The 17013-nt window shown below is 47.8% G+C and overlaps 1 protein-coding gene across 1 annotated transcript; it reads left to right on the top strand.

The window, feature by feature from the left end:
- The first annotated feature begins 67 nt into the window (after window positions 1-67).
- On the top strand, window positions 68-11477 carry LOC109885238 (lipoyl synthase, mitochondrial). Its single transcript, XM_031816461.1, has 11 exons — window positions 68-351; window positions 552-727; window positions 1295-1388; window positions 1907-1987; window positions 2478-2634; window positions 4839-4896; window positions 5468-5596; window positions 8235-8380; window positions 9170-9240; window positions 9364-9475; window positions 10128-11477. Exons 1-11 carry the CDS (start codon window positions 253-255, stop codon window positions 10178-10180), a joined length of 1176 nt encoding a protein of 391 aa, XP_031672321.1. The 5' UTR covers window positions 68-252; the 3' UTR covers window positions 10181-11477.
- The last annotated feature ends 5536 nt before the right edge of the window (window positions 11478-17013 follow it).

Here is a 17013-nt window from a genome sequence, read left to right as displayed (position 1 = left end):
TTGATCAGACGTAACTAAACAATTGATGATGATGGATGCAAAATACTGCGATATATTGATAAATTATACGTCTTTGGTCCCCAGGGGGAAAAAACATCGCATTTGGAATAAATCTGGATATAAAAATAATCGAGATCAATTGATTCATTAAGTAGCGGACGAAATTATTTATTATTTTCAAAATTTTATTTTAATACCAGGCCTAAGTACTCGATCTCAGAGAAATGTTTTGTCAATGACAGACGCTAGCAAATGTTAGTTAAAGTCATGGCTTTAGTCAAACAAAGTTATTTTATCGCGGGTCGTTTCTCCAGCAACCCCCGGTGGTTGAATCCCAAATGCAACCAACATGTAAGTAAATCTACTTGACCAGATTGCACCGATAATCACTGAAATGTCTCTCTTTGTTTTATACAATGTTTATACTAGCTAACTAAGTATGGCTAATGCTAACATAAGTAGCTGATTAGATCCTCCTTGGCCGCTGGCCTCGGGTTACTGATTTAGCAGAGGCATCATGTGTAGCGAGATAATATCCGGTCCGTGTGTAGGTGTACGCCGTCAGCGGACTGACCACAGCGGCCAGGTCATCCCAGACACAGAAGGACCGTAAGAAGGAGCTGTCCGATGACGGGCCCGGCCTCCAGGACTTTATATCCGGGGAGCTGTCTGAGAAGAACAACTGGGAGGAGTACAGGGGTAACCTGAAGAGACAGAAGGGAGAGAGGTGGGGGGAATAGAGGTTCCTTCTATATATGTTGCTTCCTAAACGGTACTCTATTCCCTATGTAGTGTACTACTTTCGACTCTGACCCCATGGGGCTCTGGTCAAGATTTTGGGAATAAGATGTAATGGGACCTATGTGTGTATCTAAACAATTTGTCTGCACTACCTATTCCCTATATACAGTTTTTTTTAATAGAACCATTTTACGGATCACTGCACCTGTTCATAGCCCATCTATAAATAGCCCATCTATAAATAGCCCATCTAACTACCTCATCCCCATACTGGTATTTATTTATCTTACTCCTTTGCACCCCAGTATCTCTACCTGCACATTCATCTTCTGCCGATCTACCATTCCAGTGTTTAATTGCTATATTGTAATTACTTCGCCACTATTGGCCTATTTATTGCCTTACTTCCTTAATCCTACTACATTTGCACACACTGTACATAGACTTTTTCTATTGTGTTATTGACTGTATGTTTGTTTATTCCATGTGTAATACAACTCTTGAGTCTGTTGAACACAGGACTGTCCACTAACCAATGTGACTGTTGTGATAGGCTGAGACTTCCCCCGTGGCTGAAGACTGAGATTCCTATTGGTAAGAACTACAACAAGCTGAAGAACACCCTGAGAGACCTCAACCTGCACACGGTGAGTTGGGGTGTGTGTGTGTGTGTGTGTGTGTGTATATATGTGTGGTGTGTGTGTGTGTTTGGTGTGTGTGTGTGTATATATGTGTGGTGTGTGTGTGTGTGTGTGTGTGTGTGTTTGGTGTGTGTGTTTGGTGTGTGTGTGTGTGTGTTTGGTGTGTGTGTATATATGTGTGTGTGTGTGTGTGTGGTGTGTGTGTGTGTGTGTGTGTGTGTGTGTGTTTGGTGTGTGTGTGTGTGTGTGTATATATATGTGTGGTGTGTGTGTGTGTGTGTGTGTGTGTGTTTGGTGTGTGTGTGTGTGTGTGTGTGTGTATATATGTGTGGTGTGTGTGTGTGTGTGTGTATATGTGTGGTGTGTGTGTGTGTGTGTGTGTATATATGTGTGGTGTGTGTGTGTGTGTTTGGTGTGTGTGTGTGTGTATATATGTGTGGTGTGTGTGTGTGTGTGTGTGTGTGTTTGGTGTGTGTGTGAACCTTTTCAAGTATGTTTCGTTCTAGTGTTTTCATGTTGTTTAGGTGTGTGAGGAGGCCAGGTGTCCTAACATTGGGGAGTGTTGGGGAGGAGGGGAACATGGTACGGCCACAGCCACCATCATGGTGAGTTTACTACTCACATATTGACTCACATATTGACATATTGACTCAACCACACGTACTGACATACGCATGTCTCTCTGTCTGCCTGTCTCTCTGTCTCTCTGTGTCTCTCTGTGTCTCTCTCTCTCTCTCTCCGTCTCTCTCTCTCTGTCTCTCTCCCTCTGTCTCTCTCCCTCTGTCTCTCTCCCTCTGTCTACCTCTCTCTCTCTGCCTCTCTCTCTCTGCCTCTCTCTCTCTGCCTCTCTCTCTCGCTCTCTCTCTCTCGCTCTCTCGCTCTCTCTGCCTCTCTCTCTCTCTCTGCCTCTCTCTCTCTCTCTGCCTCTCTCTCTCTCTCTGCCTCTCTCTCTCTCTCTGCCTCTCTCTCTCTCTCTCTGCCTCTCTCTCTCTCTCTCTGCCTCTCTCTCTCTCTCTGCTCTCTCTCTCTCTCTGCCTCTCTCTCTCTCTCTGCCTCTCTCTCTCTCTCTCTCTCTCTGCCTCTCTCTCTCTGTAGTTGATGGGGGACACATGTACCCGTGGCTGTAGGTTCTGTTCTGTGAAGACCGCTCGTCAGCCCTCTCCCCTGGACCCAGATGAGCCCTATAACACAGCCAAGGCCATCGCTGCCTGGGGGCTGGACTATGTGGTTCTGACCTCTGTGGACAGAGACGGTAGTAACAGACATCTCCTTCTGTCTCTCTCTGTTTATCTCTGACCCATCGCTGCCTGGGGACTGGACTATGTGGTTCTGACCTCTGTGGACAGAGACGGTAGTAACAGACATCTCCTTCTGTCTCTCTCTGTTTATCTCTGACCCATCGCTGCCTGGGGACTGGACTATGTGGTTCTGACCTCTGTAGACTGAGACGGTAGTAACAGACATCTCCTTCTGTCTCTCTCTGTTTATCTCTGACCCATCGCTGCCTGGGGACTGGACTATGTGGTTCTGACCTCTGTGGACAGAGACGGTAGTAACAGACATCTCCTTCTGTCTCTCTCTGTTTATCTCTGACCCATCGCTGCCTGGGGGCTGGACTATGTGGTTCTGACCTCTGTGGACAGAGACGGTAGTAACAGACATCTCCTTCTGTCTCTCTCTGTTTATCTCTGACCCATCGCTGCCTGGGGACTGGACTATGTGGTTCTGACCTCTGTAGACTGAGACGGTAGTAACAGACATCTCCTTCTGTCTCTCTCTGTTTATCACTGATCCATCGCTGCCTGGGGACTGGACTATGTGGTTCTGACCTCTGTGGACAGAGACGGTAGTAACAGACATCTCCTTCTGTCTCTCTCTGTTTATCTCTGACCCATCGCTGCCTGGGGACTGGACTATGTGGTTCTGACCTCTGTGGACAGAGACGGTAGTAACAGACATCTCCTTCTGTCTCTCTCTGTTTATCTCTGACCCATCGCTGCCTGGGGACTGGACTATGTGGTTCTGACCTCTGTAGACTGAGACGGTAGTAACAGACATCTCCTTCTGTCTCTCTCTGTTTATCTCTGACCCATCGCTGCCTGGGACTGGACTATGTGGTTCTGACCTCTGTGGACAGAGACGGTAGTAACAGACATCTCCTTCTGTCTCTCTCTGTTTATCTCTGACCCATCGCTGCCTGGGGACTGGACTATGTGGTTCTGACCTCTGTGGACAGAGACGGTAGTAACAGACATCTCCTTCTGTCTCTCTCTGTTTATCTCTGACCCATCGCTGCCTGGGGACTGGACTATGTGGTTCTGACCTCTGTGGACAGAGACGGTAGTAACAGACATCTCCTTCTGTCTCTCTCTGTTTATCTCTGACCCATCGCTGCCTGGGGACTGGACTATGTGGTTCTTACCTCTGTGGACAGAGACGGTAGTAACAGACATCTCCTTCTGTCTCTCTCCCTTTTTATATACAGTGGGGCAAAAAAAGTATTTAGTCAGCCACCAATTGTGCAAGTTCTCCCACTTAAAAAGATGAGAGAGGCCTGTAATTTTCATCATGGGTACACTTCAACTATGACAGACAAAATGAGGGGGAAAAAATCCAGAAAATCACATTGTAGGATTTTTTATGAATTTATTTGCAAATTATGGTGGAAAATAAGTATTTGGTCACCTACAAACAAGATTTCTGGCTCTCACAGACCTGTAACTTCTTCTTTAAGAGGCTCCTCTGTCCTCCACTCGTTACCTGTATTAATTATTCAAATAAGTGTCCAAACCCGGACGACGCTGGGCTAATTGAGCACCGCCCTACGTGACTCCCAATCACAGCCGGTTGTGATACAGCCTGTATTCGAACCAGGGTCTGTAGTGACGCCTCTAGCACTGAGATGCAGTGCCTTAGACCGCTGTGATACAGCCTGGAATCGAACCAGGGTCTGTAGTGACGCCTCTAGCACTGAGATGCAGTGCCTTAGACCGCTGTGATACAGCCTGGAATCGAACCAGGGTCTGTAGTGATGCCTCTAGCACTGAGACCGCTGTGATACAGCCTGGAATCGAACCAGGGTCTGTAGTGACGCCTCTAGCACTGAGATGCAGTGCCTTAGACCGCTGTGATACAGCCTGGAATCGAACCAGGGTCTGTAGTGACGCCTCTAGCACTGAGATGCAGTGCCTTAGACCACTGTGCCACTCGGGAGCCGTGACTCAAATATCTCTTTTCATTCTCTGTTGTCTTGATCCACTAGTCTTCCCTCTCCAGGTCCACTTCCTGATTATTTCTCATAGACACAGGGCAGCCATGGCGTCCACCGTCCAATGAAACGCTTTCTCTGAACGTCTGCTGTTGATGTGAATCTTGTCTGACTGGTGCTGACTGACGTCAGTGACCTTAATGACCTGCCTGTCAACTGATTGGTTAATGGGTCGTTGTGTTTGACAGATATCGCTGACGGAGGGGCGGAGCATTTTGCCAAGACCGTCTCCAACCTGAAGGAGAGGTACTCATCCATCATCTATCCATCATTCATCCTTTCAGCCATTAATTTATCCATTCATCCATCATTCATCCTTTCAGCCATTAATTCATCCATCCATCCATCATTCATCCTTTCAGCCATTAATTCATCCATCATTCATCCTTTCAGTCATTAATTAATTCATCCATCCATCCATCATTCATCCTTTCAGCCATTAATTAATTCATCCATCCATCATCCATCATTCATCCTTTCAGCCATTAATTAATTCATCCATCCATCATCCATCATTCATCCTTTCAGCCATTAATGAATTCATCCATCCATCATCCATCATTCATCCTTTCAGCCATTAATGAATTCATCCATCCATCATCCATCATTCATCCTTTCAGCTATTAATTAATTCATCCACCATTCATCCTTTCAGCTATTAATTAATTCATCCATCCATCATCTATCTGTCTGTCCAGTCTGTATATGACATTCATCCATCCATCATCCATTCATCCATCCATCATCCTTTCATTCATCTGTATATGACTGACTTATTAAACCACTTTGTCTTCTGACTAAATGTTGTCTCATCCAGGAAGTCCCAGATCATGGTGGAATGTCTGACCCCTGATTTCCGAGGCGACCTGGCAGCGGTGGAGAAGATCGCCCAATCAGGGCTGGACGTTTACGCCCACAATGTGGAGACCGTCCGCGAGCTGCAGAGGTACGGGCCCTGACCCCTACGTGACCCTGTTCCCTATACAGGGGACTACGTTTGACTCGGGCCCTGACCCCTACGTGACCCTGTTCCCTATACAGGGGACTACATTTGACTCGGGGCCCTGACCCCTACGTGACCCTGTTCCCTATACAGGGGACTACGTTTGACTCGGGCCCTGACCCCTACGTGACCCTATTCCCTATACAGGGGACTACGTTTGACTCGGGCCCTGACCCCTACGTGACCCTATTCCCTATACAGGGGACTACGTTTGACTCGGGCCCTGACCCCTACGTGACCCTGTTCCCTATACAGGGGACTACGTTTGACTCGGGCCCTGACCCCTACGTGACCCTGTTCCCTATACAGGGGACTACGTTTGACTCGGGCCCTGACCCCTACGTGACCCTGTTCCCTATACAGGGGACAACGTTTGACTCGGGCCCTGACCCCTACGTGACCCTGTTCCCTATACAGGGGACTACGTTTGACTCGGGCCCTGACCCCTACGTGACCCTATTCCCTATACAGGGGACTACGTTTGACTCGGGCCCATAGGGAACAGGGGGGGTCGTTTGGGGACGCAGACTGTAAAGCATTCCTACACTGTTAGGACCCTGGTCAATATACCTCTACCTGTCTGTCTGTCTACCTGTCTGTCTGGTCTCAGAATAACTCTACCTGTCTGTCTGTCTACCTGTCTGTCTGGTCTCAGAATACCTCTACCTGTCTGTCTGTCTACCTGTCGGTCTGGTCTCAGAATAACTCTACCTGTCTGTCTGTCTACCTGTCTGTCTGGTCTCTGTCTACCTGTCTGTCTGTCTGGTCCATCAGTCTGTTTCTCCCTGACCTGCTCCACTGTGAACCCAATGAAACACCTTCATCTGTAGCCTGGGTTCCAGTCTGTTTCTCCCTGACCTGCTCCACTGTGAACCCAATGAAACACCTTCAGCTGTAGCCTGGGTTCCAGTCTGTTTCTCCCTGACCTGCTCCACTGTGAACCCAATGAAACACCTTCATCTGTAGCCTGGGTTCCAGTCTGTTTCTCCCTGACCTGCTCCACTGTGAACCCAATGAAACACCTTCAGCTGTAGCCTGGGTTCCAGTCTGTTTCTCCCTGACCTGCTCCACTGTGAACCCAATGAAACACCTTCAGCTGTAGCCTGGGTTCCAGTCTGTTTCTCCCTGACCTGCTCCACTGTGAACCCAATGAAACACCTTCAGCTGTAGCCTGGGTTCCAGTCTGTTTCTCCCTGACCTGCTCCACTGTGAACCCAATGAAACACCTTCAGCTGTAGCCTGGGTTCCAGTCTGTTTCTCCCTGACCTGCTCCACTGTGAACCCAATGAAACACCTTCAGCTGTAGCCTGGGTTCCAGTCTGTTTCTCCCTGACCTGCTCCACTGTGAACCCAATGAAACACCTTCAGCTGTAGCCTGGGTTCCAGTCTGTTTCTCCCTGACCTGCTCCACTGTGAACCCAATGAAACACCTTCAGCTGTAGCCTGGGTTCCAGTCTGTTTCTCCCTGACCTGCTCCACTGTGAACCCAATGAAACACCTTCAGCTGTAGCCTGGGTTCCAGTCTGTTTCTCCCTGACCTGCTCCACTGTGAACCCAATGAAACACCTTCAGCTGTAGCCTGGGTTCCAGTCTGTTTCTCCCTGACCTGCTCCACTGTGAACCCAATGAAACACCTTCAGCTGTAGCCTGGGTTCCAGTCTGTTTCTCCCTGACCTGCTCCAGTGTGAACCCAATGAAACACCTTCAGCTGTAGCCTGGGTTCCAGTCTGTTTCTCCCTGACCTGCTCCACTGTGAACCCAATGAAAGGAAACACCTTCAGCTGTAGCCTGGGTTCCAGTCTGTTTCAGTGCTCGTCATGACACCGAGTACAAGGAGTGGAATGTTAACACAACAGGTTCTGGATTCCAGGCTACTTCTATTTTTCTTAATGGATTCCCCAGTGAACCGTATTTGTTCCCCCCCCCCCCCCCCCCCCCCCCCCCCCATGGTGCAGTACACCTCCTGTCCACCAGGAAGGGGGAAGGAGACGATGGACTTGGTGTGAAGGAACTGTCTTTGTTAAGAGGCTGACCAGCAGGTGGCAGCAAAACGCCCCCATTTTTTAAATAGAAACTTGACTGTTGGACCACGTCTATCCTAGACAATAACCTTCATATAATGGACTCTGGTCCATCTTAGTGCACTTCATAGGGAACAGGGTGCACTTCATAGGGAATAGTGTGCATGTCAAATGAAGTGCACTTCATAGGGAATAGGGTGCATGTCAAATGAAGTGCACTTCATAGGGAATAGGGTGCATGTCAAATGAAGTGCACTTCATAGGGAATAGGGTGCATGTCAAATGAAGTGCACTTCATAGGGAATAGGGTGCATGTCAAATGAAGTGCACTTCATAGGGAATAGGGTGCACTTCATAGGGAATAAGGTGCACTTCATAGGGAATAGGGTGCACTTCATAGGGAATAGGGCACCATTTGGGACTGGTTTCAAAGGTTTTTTCAGTTCACCTGAATACAGATCGGCACCAGAGGAACCGTTGAGTCTGAATATATTGTCCCTAACTTACTGACGGAAAATAAATCATTCATATTTTCTTTTTATGACCTTTTGAACCCACAGACACGTCCGTGATCCGCGGGCAAACATCGACCAATCCCTGAATGTCCTGCGTCACGCCAAGGCCGTCAAACCAGACATTCTCACCAAGACCTCCATCATGTTGGGTCTCGGAGAGACGGACCAGCAGATTTATAACACACTGACTGGTACACACACACACACACAACGTCTGGGAGAGACGGACCGGCAGATTAATAACACACTGAGCGGTACACACACACACACACACACACACACATGTCTGAGAGAGATGGACCAGCAGATTTATAACACACTGACTGGTACACACACACACACACAACGTCTGGGAGAGACGGACCGGCAGATTTATAACACACTGAGCGGTACACACACACACACACACACGTCTGAGAGAGATGGACCAGCAGATTTATAACACACTGAGCGGTACACACACACACACACACACACAACGTCTGGGAGAGACGGACCGGCAGATTTATAACACACTGAGCGGTACACACACACACACACACACACACGTCTGAGAGAGATGGACCAGCAGATTTATAACACACTGAGCGGTACACACACACACACACTTCTGGGAGAGACGGACCGGCAGATTTATAACACACTGACTGGTATACACACACACGTCTGAGAGAGACGGACCAGCAGATTTATAACACACTGACTGGTACACACACACACACACACACACACACACACACGTCTGGGAGAGATGGACCAGCAGATTTATAACACACTGACTGGTATACACACACACGTCTGAGAGAGATGGACCAGCAGATTTATAACACACTGACTGGTATACACACACACACAACGTCTGGGAGAGACGGACCGGCAGATTTATAACACACTGACTGGTACACACACACACGTCTGGGAGAGACTAACAGATATTATATATTTGTAACCAGTAACGTTGTTGTTGTTGTTGTTGACAGAGCTGAGAGAGGCAGGAGTGGATTGTCTAACACTGGGACAGTACATGCAGCCCACCAAACGCCACCTCAAGGTACAGCACACACACACACACACAGAGCTAACCACCCAGGCAGCAGGATTTCAGTTCAGAATAACCGTGTGTGTGTGTGTGTGTGTGTGGTGTGTGTGTGTGTGTGTGTGTGTGTGTGCACAGGTGGAGGAGTATGTAACTCCTGAGAGGTTTGTCCACTGGGAGGAGGTGGGGAAGGAGATGGGATTCGTCTACACAGCCAGCGGACCCTTAGTGCGCTCCTCATACAAAGCAGGTGAGACACACAGAGACACGGAGACACACACCCATCCACTCCTCTCATTCTCCACTCCTCTCATTCTCCACCCCTCTCGTTCTCCACTCCTCTCATTCTCCACCCCTCTCGTTCTCCACTCCTCTCATTCTTCACCCCTCTCCACTCCTCTCATTCTCCACCCCTCTCGTTCTCCACCCCTCTCGTTCTCCACTCCTCTCATTCTCCACTCCTCTCATTCTCCACCCCTCTCGTTCTCCACCCCTCTCGTTCTCCACTCCTCTCATTCTCCACCCCTCTCGTTCTCCACTCCTCTCATTCTTCACCCCTCTCCACTCCTCTCATTCTCCACCCCTCTCGTTCTCCACTCCTCTCATTCTCCACTCCTCTCATTCTCCTCTCCACTCCATTCTCCTCTCATTCTCCACTCCTCTCATTCTCCACTCCATTCTCCACTCCTCTCATTCTCCACTCCTCTCATTCTCCACTCCATTCTCCACTCCTCTCATTCTCCACTCCTCTCATTCTCCACTCCTCTCATTCTCCACTCCATTCTCCACTCCTCTCATTCTCCACTCCTCTCATTCTCCACTCCATTCTCCTCTCCTCTCATTCTCCTCTCCACTCCATTCTCCTCTCCTCTCATTCTCCACTCCTCTCTCTTCTCTCTCAGGTGAGTTCTTCCTGAAGAATCTGTTAGAGAAGAGGAAGGCAGCGACAGAATAACCTGATCACCTGGACTCACCTTTACCTGAATCCTGACGTCTCCTCCTTTCAGATTCCTCTCTCCCTCCATAAAGCTACTCTAGATACACTGTATTACAATATAATATACTACAATATCTACAATATAAAGTTCTCCAATCCAGAATATGAGCTACTACAGGACTCTGTTCATGTTGATGTCTCGTTCTGTACATTATAACCAGTGATGTAGTGGGGGGGTAATTGCCTGGGAAGACAAAGGGGGGTAATTACCTGGGGAGACAAAGGGGGGTAATTACCTGGGGAGACAAAGGGGGGTAATTACCTGGGGAGACAAAGGGGGGTAATTACCTGGGAAGATAAAGGGGGGTAATTACCTGGGAAGACAAAGAGGGGTCGACCCTCCACTCCACCACTGGCTATAGATGTATGATCCATATCAGTCAGCAACACACACATTCACACAGTCAACCTGAGTTGACCAACGCATCAGGAGGGCAGAGGGGGACCACTTAAGGTTGGACAATACGGGGGGGACTGATTTAAGTGGGACACCCATGGTGTGTGCAGAAGGAAGGTGTTGGGGGGGGGGGGGGGGGGGGGGGGGGGGGTTTCAGTGGTTGTTGGAATGGCAGTCCCAGATGCCATCCTATTCACTACTAGTAGTCCGCTATATAGGGAATAGGGGCCAGTAGTCCACTATATAGGGAATAGGGGGCCAGTAGTCCACTATATAGGGAATAGGGGGCCAGTAGTCCACGATATAGGGAATAGGGGGCCAGTAGTCCACTATATAGGGAATAGGGGGCCAGTAGTCCACTATATAGGGAATAGGGGGCCAGGAGTCCACTATATAGGGAATAGGGGGCCAGGAGTCCACTATATAGGGAATAGGGGGCCAGGAGTCCACTATATAGGGAATAGGGGGCCAGGAGTCCACTATATAGGGAATAGGGGGCCAGTAGTCCACTATATAGGGAATAGGGGGCCAGTAGTCCACTATATAGGGAATAGGGGGCCAGTAGTCCACTATATAGGGAATAGGGGGCCAGTAGTCCACTATATAGGGAATCGGGGGCCATTTTGAGACGAAGCCAGAGAACGGCCCCAGTTTTAACTCCCCAACACAATAATTAGATTATTGACATGATACTCGGATGAGAGAGAATGACTTGAGGGGTTTGAAATGTGTTGCTATGTGATCGGTGCGTTGCTATGTGATCGGTGCGTTGCTATGTGATCGGTGTGTTGCTATGTGACTTGGACTGTTGTTTTATAATGACTCACATTAAAAGTATTAAATCATGACTTATCATTCCAACGTGTGTGTGTGTGCGTGTGTGAGAGATATGGGGGCAATATGAATCTAGTGGGTTAATGGACAGACTGGCATGAGGTGAGGCTGTGCACTAGATAGGGAATAAGGAACTAGGGCCCATAGTGCACTAGATAGGGAATAAGGAACTAGGGAATAAGGAACTAGGGCCCATAGTGCACTAGATAGGGAATAAGGAACTAGGGCCCATAGTGAACTAGATAGGGAATAAGGAACTAGGGCCCATAGTGCACTAGATAGGGAATAAGGAACTAGGGCCCATAGTGCACTAGATAGGGAATAAGGAACTAAGGCCCATAGTGAACTAGATAGGGAATAAGGAACTAGGGCCCATAGTGAACTAGATAGGGAATAAGGAACTAAGGCCCATAGTGAACTAGATAGGGAATAAGGAACTAGGGCCCATAGTGAACTAGATAGGGAATAAGGAACTAGGGCCCATAGTGAACTAGATAGGGAATAAGGAACTAGGGCCCATAGTGAACTAGATAGGCAATAAGGAACTAGGGCCCATAGTGAACTAGATATGGAATAAGGAACTAGGGCCCATAGTGCACTACATAGGGAATAAGGAACTAGGGAATAAGGAACTAGGGCCCATAGTGCACTAGATAGGGAATAAGGAACTAGGGCCCATAGTGAACTAGATAGGGAATAAGGAACTAGGGCCCATAGTGCACTAGATAGGGAATAAGGAACTAGGGCCCATAGTGCACTAGATAGGGAATAAGGAACTAGGGCCCATAGTGAACTAGATAGGGAATAAGGAACTAGGGCCCATAGTGCACTAGATAGGGAATAAGGAACTAGGGCCCATAGTGAACTAGATAGGGAATAAGGAACTAGGGCCCATAGTGAACTAGATAGGGAATAAGGAACTAGGGCCCATAGTGCACTAGATAGGGAATAAGGAACTAGGGCCCATAGTGCACTAGATAGGGAATAAGGAACTAGGGCCCATAGTGAACTAGATAGGGAATAAGGAACTAGGGCCCATAGTGAACTAGATAGGGAATAAGGAACTAGGGCCCATAGTGAACTAGATAGGGAATAAGGAACTAGGGCCCATAGTGAACTAGATAGGGAATAAGGAACTAGGGCCCATAGTGCACTAGATAGGGAATAAGGAACTAGGGCCCATAGTGAACTAGATAGGGAATAAGGAACTAGGGCCCATAGTGAACTAGATAGGGAATAAGGAACTAGGGCCCATAGTGAACTAGGTAGGGAATAAGGAACTGGGGCCCATAGTGCACTAGATAGGGAATAAGGAACTAGGGCCCATAGTGAACTAGATAGGCAATAAGGAACTAGGGCCCATAGTGAACTAGATAGGGAATAAGGAACTAGGGCCCATAGTGCACTACATAGGGAATAAGGAACTAGGGAATACGGAACTAGGGCCCATAGTGCACTAGATAGGGAATAAGGGACTAGGGCCCATAGTGAACTAGATAGGGAATAAGGGACTAGGGCCCATAGTGAACTAGATAGGGAATAAGGAACTAGGGCCCATAGTGCACTAGATAGGGAATAAGGAACTAGGTCCCATAGTGTACTAGATAGGGAATAAGGAACTAGGGCCCATAGTGAACTAGATAGGGAATAAGGAACTAGGGCCCATAGTGCACTAGATAGGGAATAAGGAACTAGGGCCCATAGTGAACTAGATAGGGAATAAGGAACTAGGGCCCATAGTGCACTAGATAGGGAATAAGGAACTAGGGCCCATAGTGAACTAGATAGGGAATAAGGAACTAGGGCCCATAGTGAACTAGATAAGGAATAAGGAACTAGGGCCCATAGTGCACTAGATAGGGAATAAGGAACTAGGGCCCATAGTGCACTAGATAGGGAATAAGGAACTAGGGCCCATAGTGAACTAGATAGGGAATAAGGAACTAGGGCCCATAGTGCACTAGATAGGGAATAAGGAACTAGGGCCCATAGTGCACTAGATAGGGAATAAGGAACTGGGGCCCATAGTGCACTAGATAGGGAATAAGGAACTAGGGCCCATAGTGCACTAGATAGGGAATAAGGAACTGGGGCCCATAGTGCACTAGATAGGGAATAAGGAACTAGGGCCCATAGTGCACTAGATAAGGAATAAGGAACTAGGGAATAAGGAACTAGGGCCCATAGTGCACTAGATAGGGAATAAGGAACTAGGGCCCATAGTGAACTAGATAGGGAATAAGGAACTAGGGCCCATAGTGAACTAGATAGGGAATAAGGAACTAGGGCCCATAGTGAACTAGGTAGGGAATAAGGAACTAGGGCCCATAGTGAACTAGGTAGGGAATAAGGAACTGGGGCCCATAGTGCACTAGATAGGGAATAAGGAACTAGGGCCCATAGTGCACTAGATAAGGAATAAGGAACTAGGGAATAAGGAACTAGGGCCCATAGTGCACTAGATAGGGAATAAGGAACTAGGGCCCATAGTGAAGTAGATAGGGAATAAGGAACTAGGGCCCATAGTGAACTAGATAGGGAATAAGGAACTAGGGCCCATAGTGAACTAGGTAGGGAATAAGGAACTAGGACCCATAGTGAACTAGGTAGGGAATAAGGAACTAGGGCCCATAGTCCCTACTCTGTATACATAGTGCACTACTCTTAGACCCCTGTCTAGTCTGGGGACGTCCCAAACCGCCCTGGTCCCTACTCTGTATATATAGTGCACTACTCTTAGACCCCTGTCTAGTCTGGGGATGTCCCAAACGGCTCCCTGGTCCCTACTCTGTATATATAGTGCACTACTCTTAGACCCCTGTCTAGTCTGGGGACGTCCCAAACGGCTCCCTGGTCCCTACTCTGTATATATAGTGCACTACTCTTAGACCCCTGTCTAGTCTGGGGACGTCCCAAACGGCTCCCTGGTCCCTACTCTGTATATATAGTGCACTACTCTTAGACCCCTGTCTAGTCTGGGGACGTCCCAAACGGCTCCCTGGTCCCTACTCTGTATATATAGTGCACTACTCTTAGACCCCTGTCTAGTCTGGGGACGTCCCAAACGGCTCCCTGGTCCCTACTCTGTATATATATAGTGCACTACTCTTAGACCCCTGTCTAGTCTGGGGACGTCCCAAACGGCTGCCTGGTCCCTACTCTGTATATATAGTGCACTACTCTTAGACCCCTGTCTAGTCTGGGGACGTCCCAATCGGCTCCCTGGTCCCTACTCTGTATATATAGTGCACTACTCTTAGACCCCTGTCTAGTCTGGGGACGTCCCAAACGGCTCCCTGGTCCCTACTCTGTATATATAGTGCACTACTCTTAGACCCCTGTCTAGTCTGGGGACGTCCCAAACGGCTCCCTGGTCCCTACTCTGTATATATAGTGCACTACTCTTAGACCCCTGTCTAGTCTGGGGACGTCCCAATCGGCTCCCTGGTCCCTACTCTGTATATATAGTGCACTACTCTTAGACCCCTGTCTAGTCTGGGGATGTCCCAAACGGCTCCCTGGTCCCTACTCTGTATATATAGTGCACTACTCTTAGACCCCTGTCTAGTCTGGGGACGTCCCAATCGGCTCCCTGGTCCCTACTCTGAATATATAGTGCACTACTCTTAGACCCCTGTCTAGTCTGGGGACGTCCCAAACCGCTCCCTGGTCCCTACTCTGTATATATAGTGCACTACTCTTGGACCCCTGTCTAGTCTGTGATGAGTTCACATCTTGTTTTATTTAGGTCGCAGGTTGATGACATCACCAGTCAAGGCCCATAGGGAAACACGATATAATTATAGGTGGAACACTAATACCTGAAGCAGTAACAAAGCATTGAGAGAGTCCGTGATGACAGTTCACATCTTGTTTTATTTAAGTCGCAGGTTGATGACATCACCAGTCTATATAAAAAGGCAGGATATAAAAGGATCTGTTCAATCTGAAAGGACACCCTCTATAGGGCCGTACGTTGGACCAGGAGAGCACCATGAAAGGGGACGTTATTTAAGACATTATTTCTGTCGGTATAAAATCGGAACCAGTGATTGGCCAGTTACAACAGGAAATGAGGCAGTATTAATGTGATTGGCCAGTTACAACAGGAAATGAGAGGCAGTATTAATGTGATTGGCCGGTTATAACAGGAAATGAGACAGTATTAATGTGATTGGCCAGTTATAACAGGAAATGAGACAGTATTAATGTGATTGGCCGGTTATAACAGGAAATGAGACAGTATTAATGTGATTGGCCGGTTATAACAGGAAATGAGGCAGTATTAATGTGATTGGCCAGTTATAACAGGAAATGAGGTAGTATTAATGTGATTGGCCGGTTATAACAGGAAATGAGAGACAGTATTAATTAATGTGATTGGTCAGTTATAACAGGAAATTATATACAGTATTAATGTGATTGGCTAGTTATAACAGGAAATGAGGCAGTATTAATGTGATTGGCCGGTTATAACAGGAAATGAGAGACCGTATTAATTAATGTGATTGGTCAGTTATAACAGGAAAAGAGACAGTATTAATGTGATTGGCCGGTTATAACAGGAAATGAGACAGTATTAATGTGATTGGCCGGTTATAACAGGAAATGAGGCAGTATTAATGTGATTGGTCAGTTATAACAGGAAATTATATACAGTATTAATGTGATTGGCCAGTTATAACAGGAAATGAGACAGTATTAATGTGATTGGCCGGTTATAACAGGAAATGAGACAGTATTAACGTGATTGGCTCGTTATAACAGGAAATGAGACAGTATTAACGTGATTGGCTCGTTATAACAGGAAATGAGAGACAGTATTAATTAATGTGATTGGTCAGTTATAACAGGAAATTATATACAGTATTAATGTGATTGGTCAGTTATAACAGGAAATGAGACAGTATTAATGTGATTGGCCGGTTATAACAGGAAATGAAACCGGCAGCATCAAAACGTATTGATCGTATTGATTATCAATGATTGTCCTCGTAGAGGAAGAATGGTAGATAGGGAGGGGGGTTGATGCTGAGGGGTGTGTGTCAGACGTTGGTCTTCTTGGTCGGGGGTTCAGGGTTGATGCTGAGGGGTGTGTGAGTCAGACGTTGGTCTTCTTGGTCGGGGGTTCAGGGTTGATGCTGAGGGGTGTGTGAGTCAGACGTTGGTCTTCTTGGTCGGGGGTTCAGGGTTGATGCTGAGGGGTGTGTGAGTCAGACGTTGGTCTTCTTGGTCGGGGGTTCAGGGTTGATGCTAAGGGGTGTGCGTCAGACGTTGGTCTTCTTGGTCGGGGGTTCAGGGTTGATTCTGAGGGGTGTGTGTGTGTCAGAGTCAGACTTTGGTCTTCTTGGTCGGGGGTTCAGGGTTGATGCTGAGGGGTGTGAGTCAGACGTTGGTCTTCTTGGTCGGGGGTTCAGGGTTGATGCTGAGGGGTGTGCGTCAGACGTTGGTCTTCTTGGTCGGGGGTTCAGGGTTGATGCTGAGGGGTGTGCGTCAGACGTTGGTCTTCTTGGTCGGGGGTTCAGGGTTGATGCTGAGGGGTGTGCGTCAGACGTTGGTC

Source organism: Oncorhynchus kisutch, unplaced genomic scaffold (assembly GCF_002021735.2).
Source record: "Oncorhynchus kisutch isolate 150728-3 unplaced genomic scaffold, Okis_V2 scaffold801, whole genome shotgun sequence".
Classification (NCBI taxonomy): domain Eukaryota; kingdom Metazoa; phylum Chordata; class Actinopteri; order Salmoniformes; family Salmonidae; genus Oncorhynchus; species Oncorhynchus kisutch.
Note: the sequence above shows the minus strand (reverse complement) of the source record. Positions and strands in the feature narration are given on the sequence as shown.

Excerpts from the sequence above, each read along its gene's own strand:
- LOC109885238 (XM_031816461.1), top strand. The coding sequence starts at position 253 with ATGTTAGTTAAAGTCATGGCTTTAGTCAAACAAAGTTATTTTATCGCG. Across the intron at positions 1,988-2,477 it reads CGGCCACAGCCACCATCATG|TTGATGGGGGACACATGTAC; the intron begins GTGAGTTTACTA and ends CTCTCTCTGTAG. Across the intron at positions 9,241-9,363 it reads CCACCAAACGCCACCTCAAG|GTGGAGGAGTATGTAACTCC; the intron begins GTACAGCACACA and ends GTGTGTGCACAG.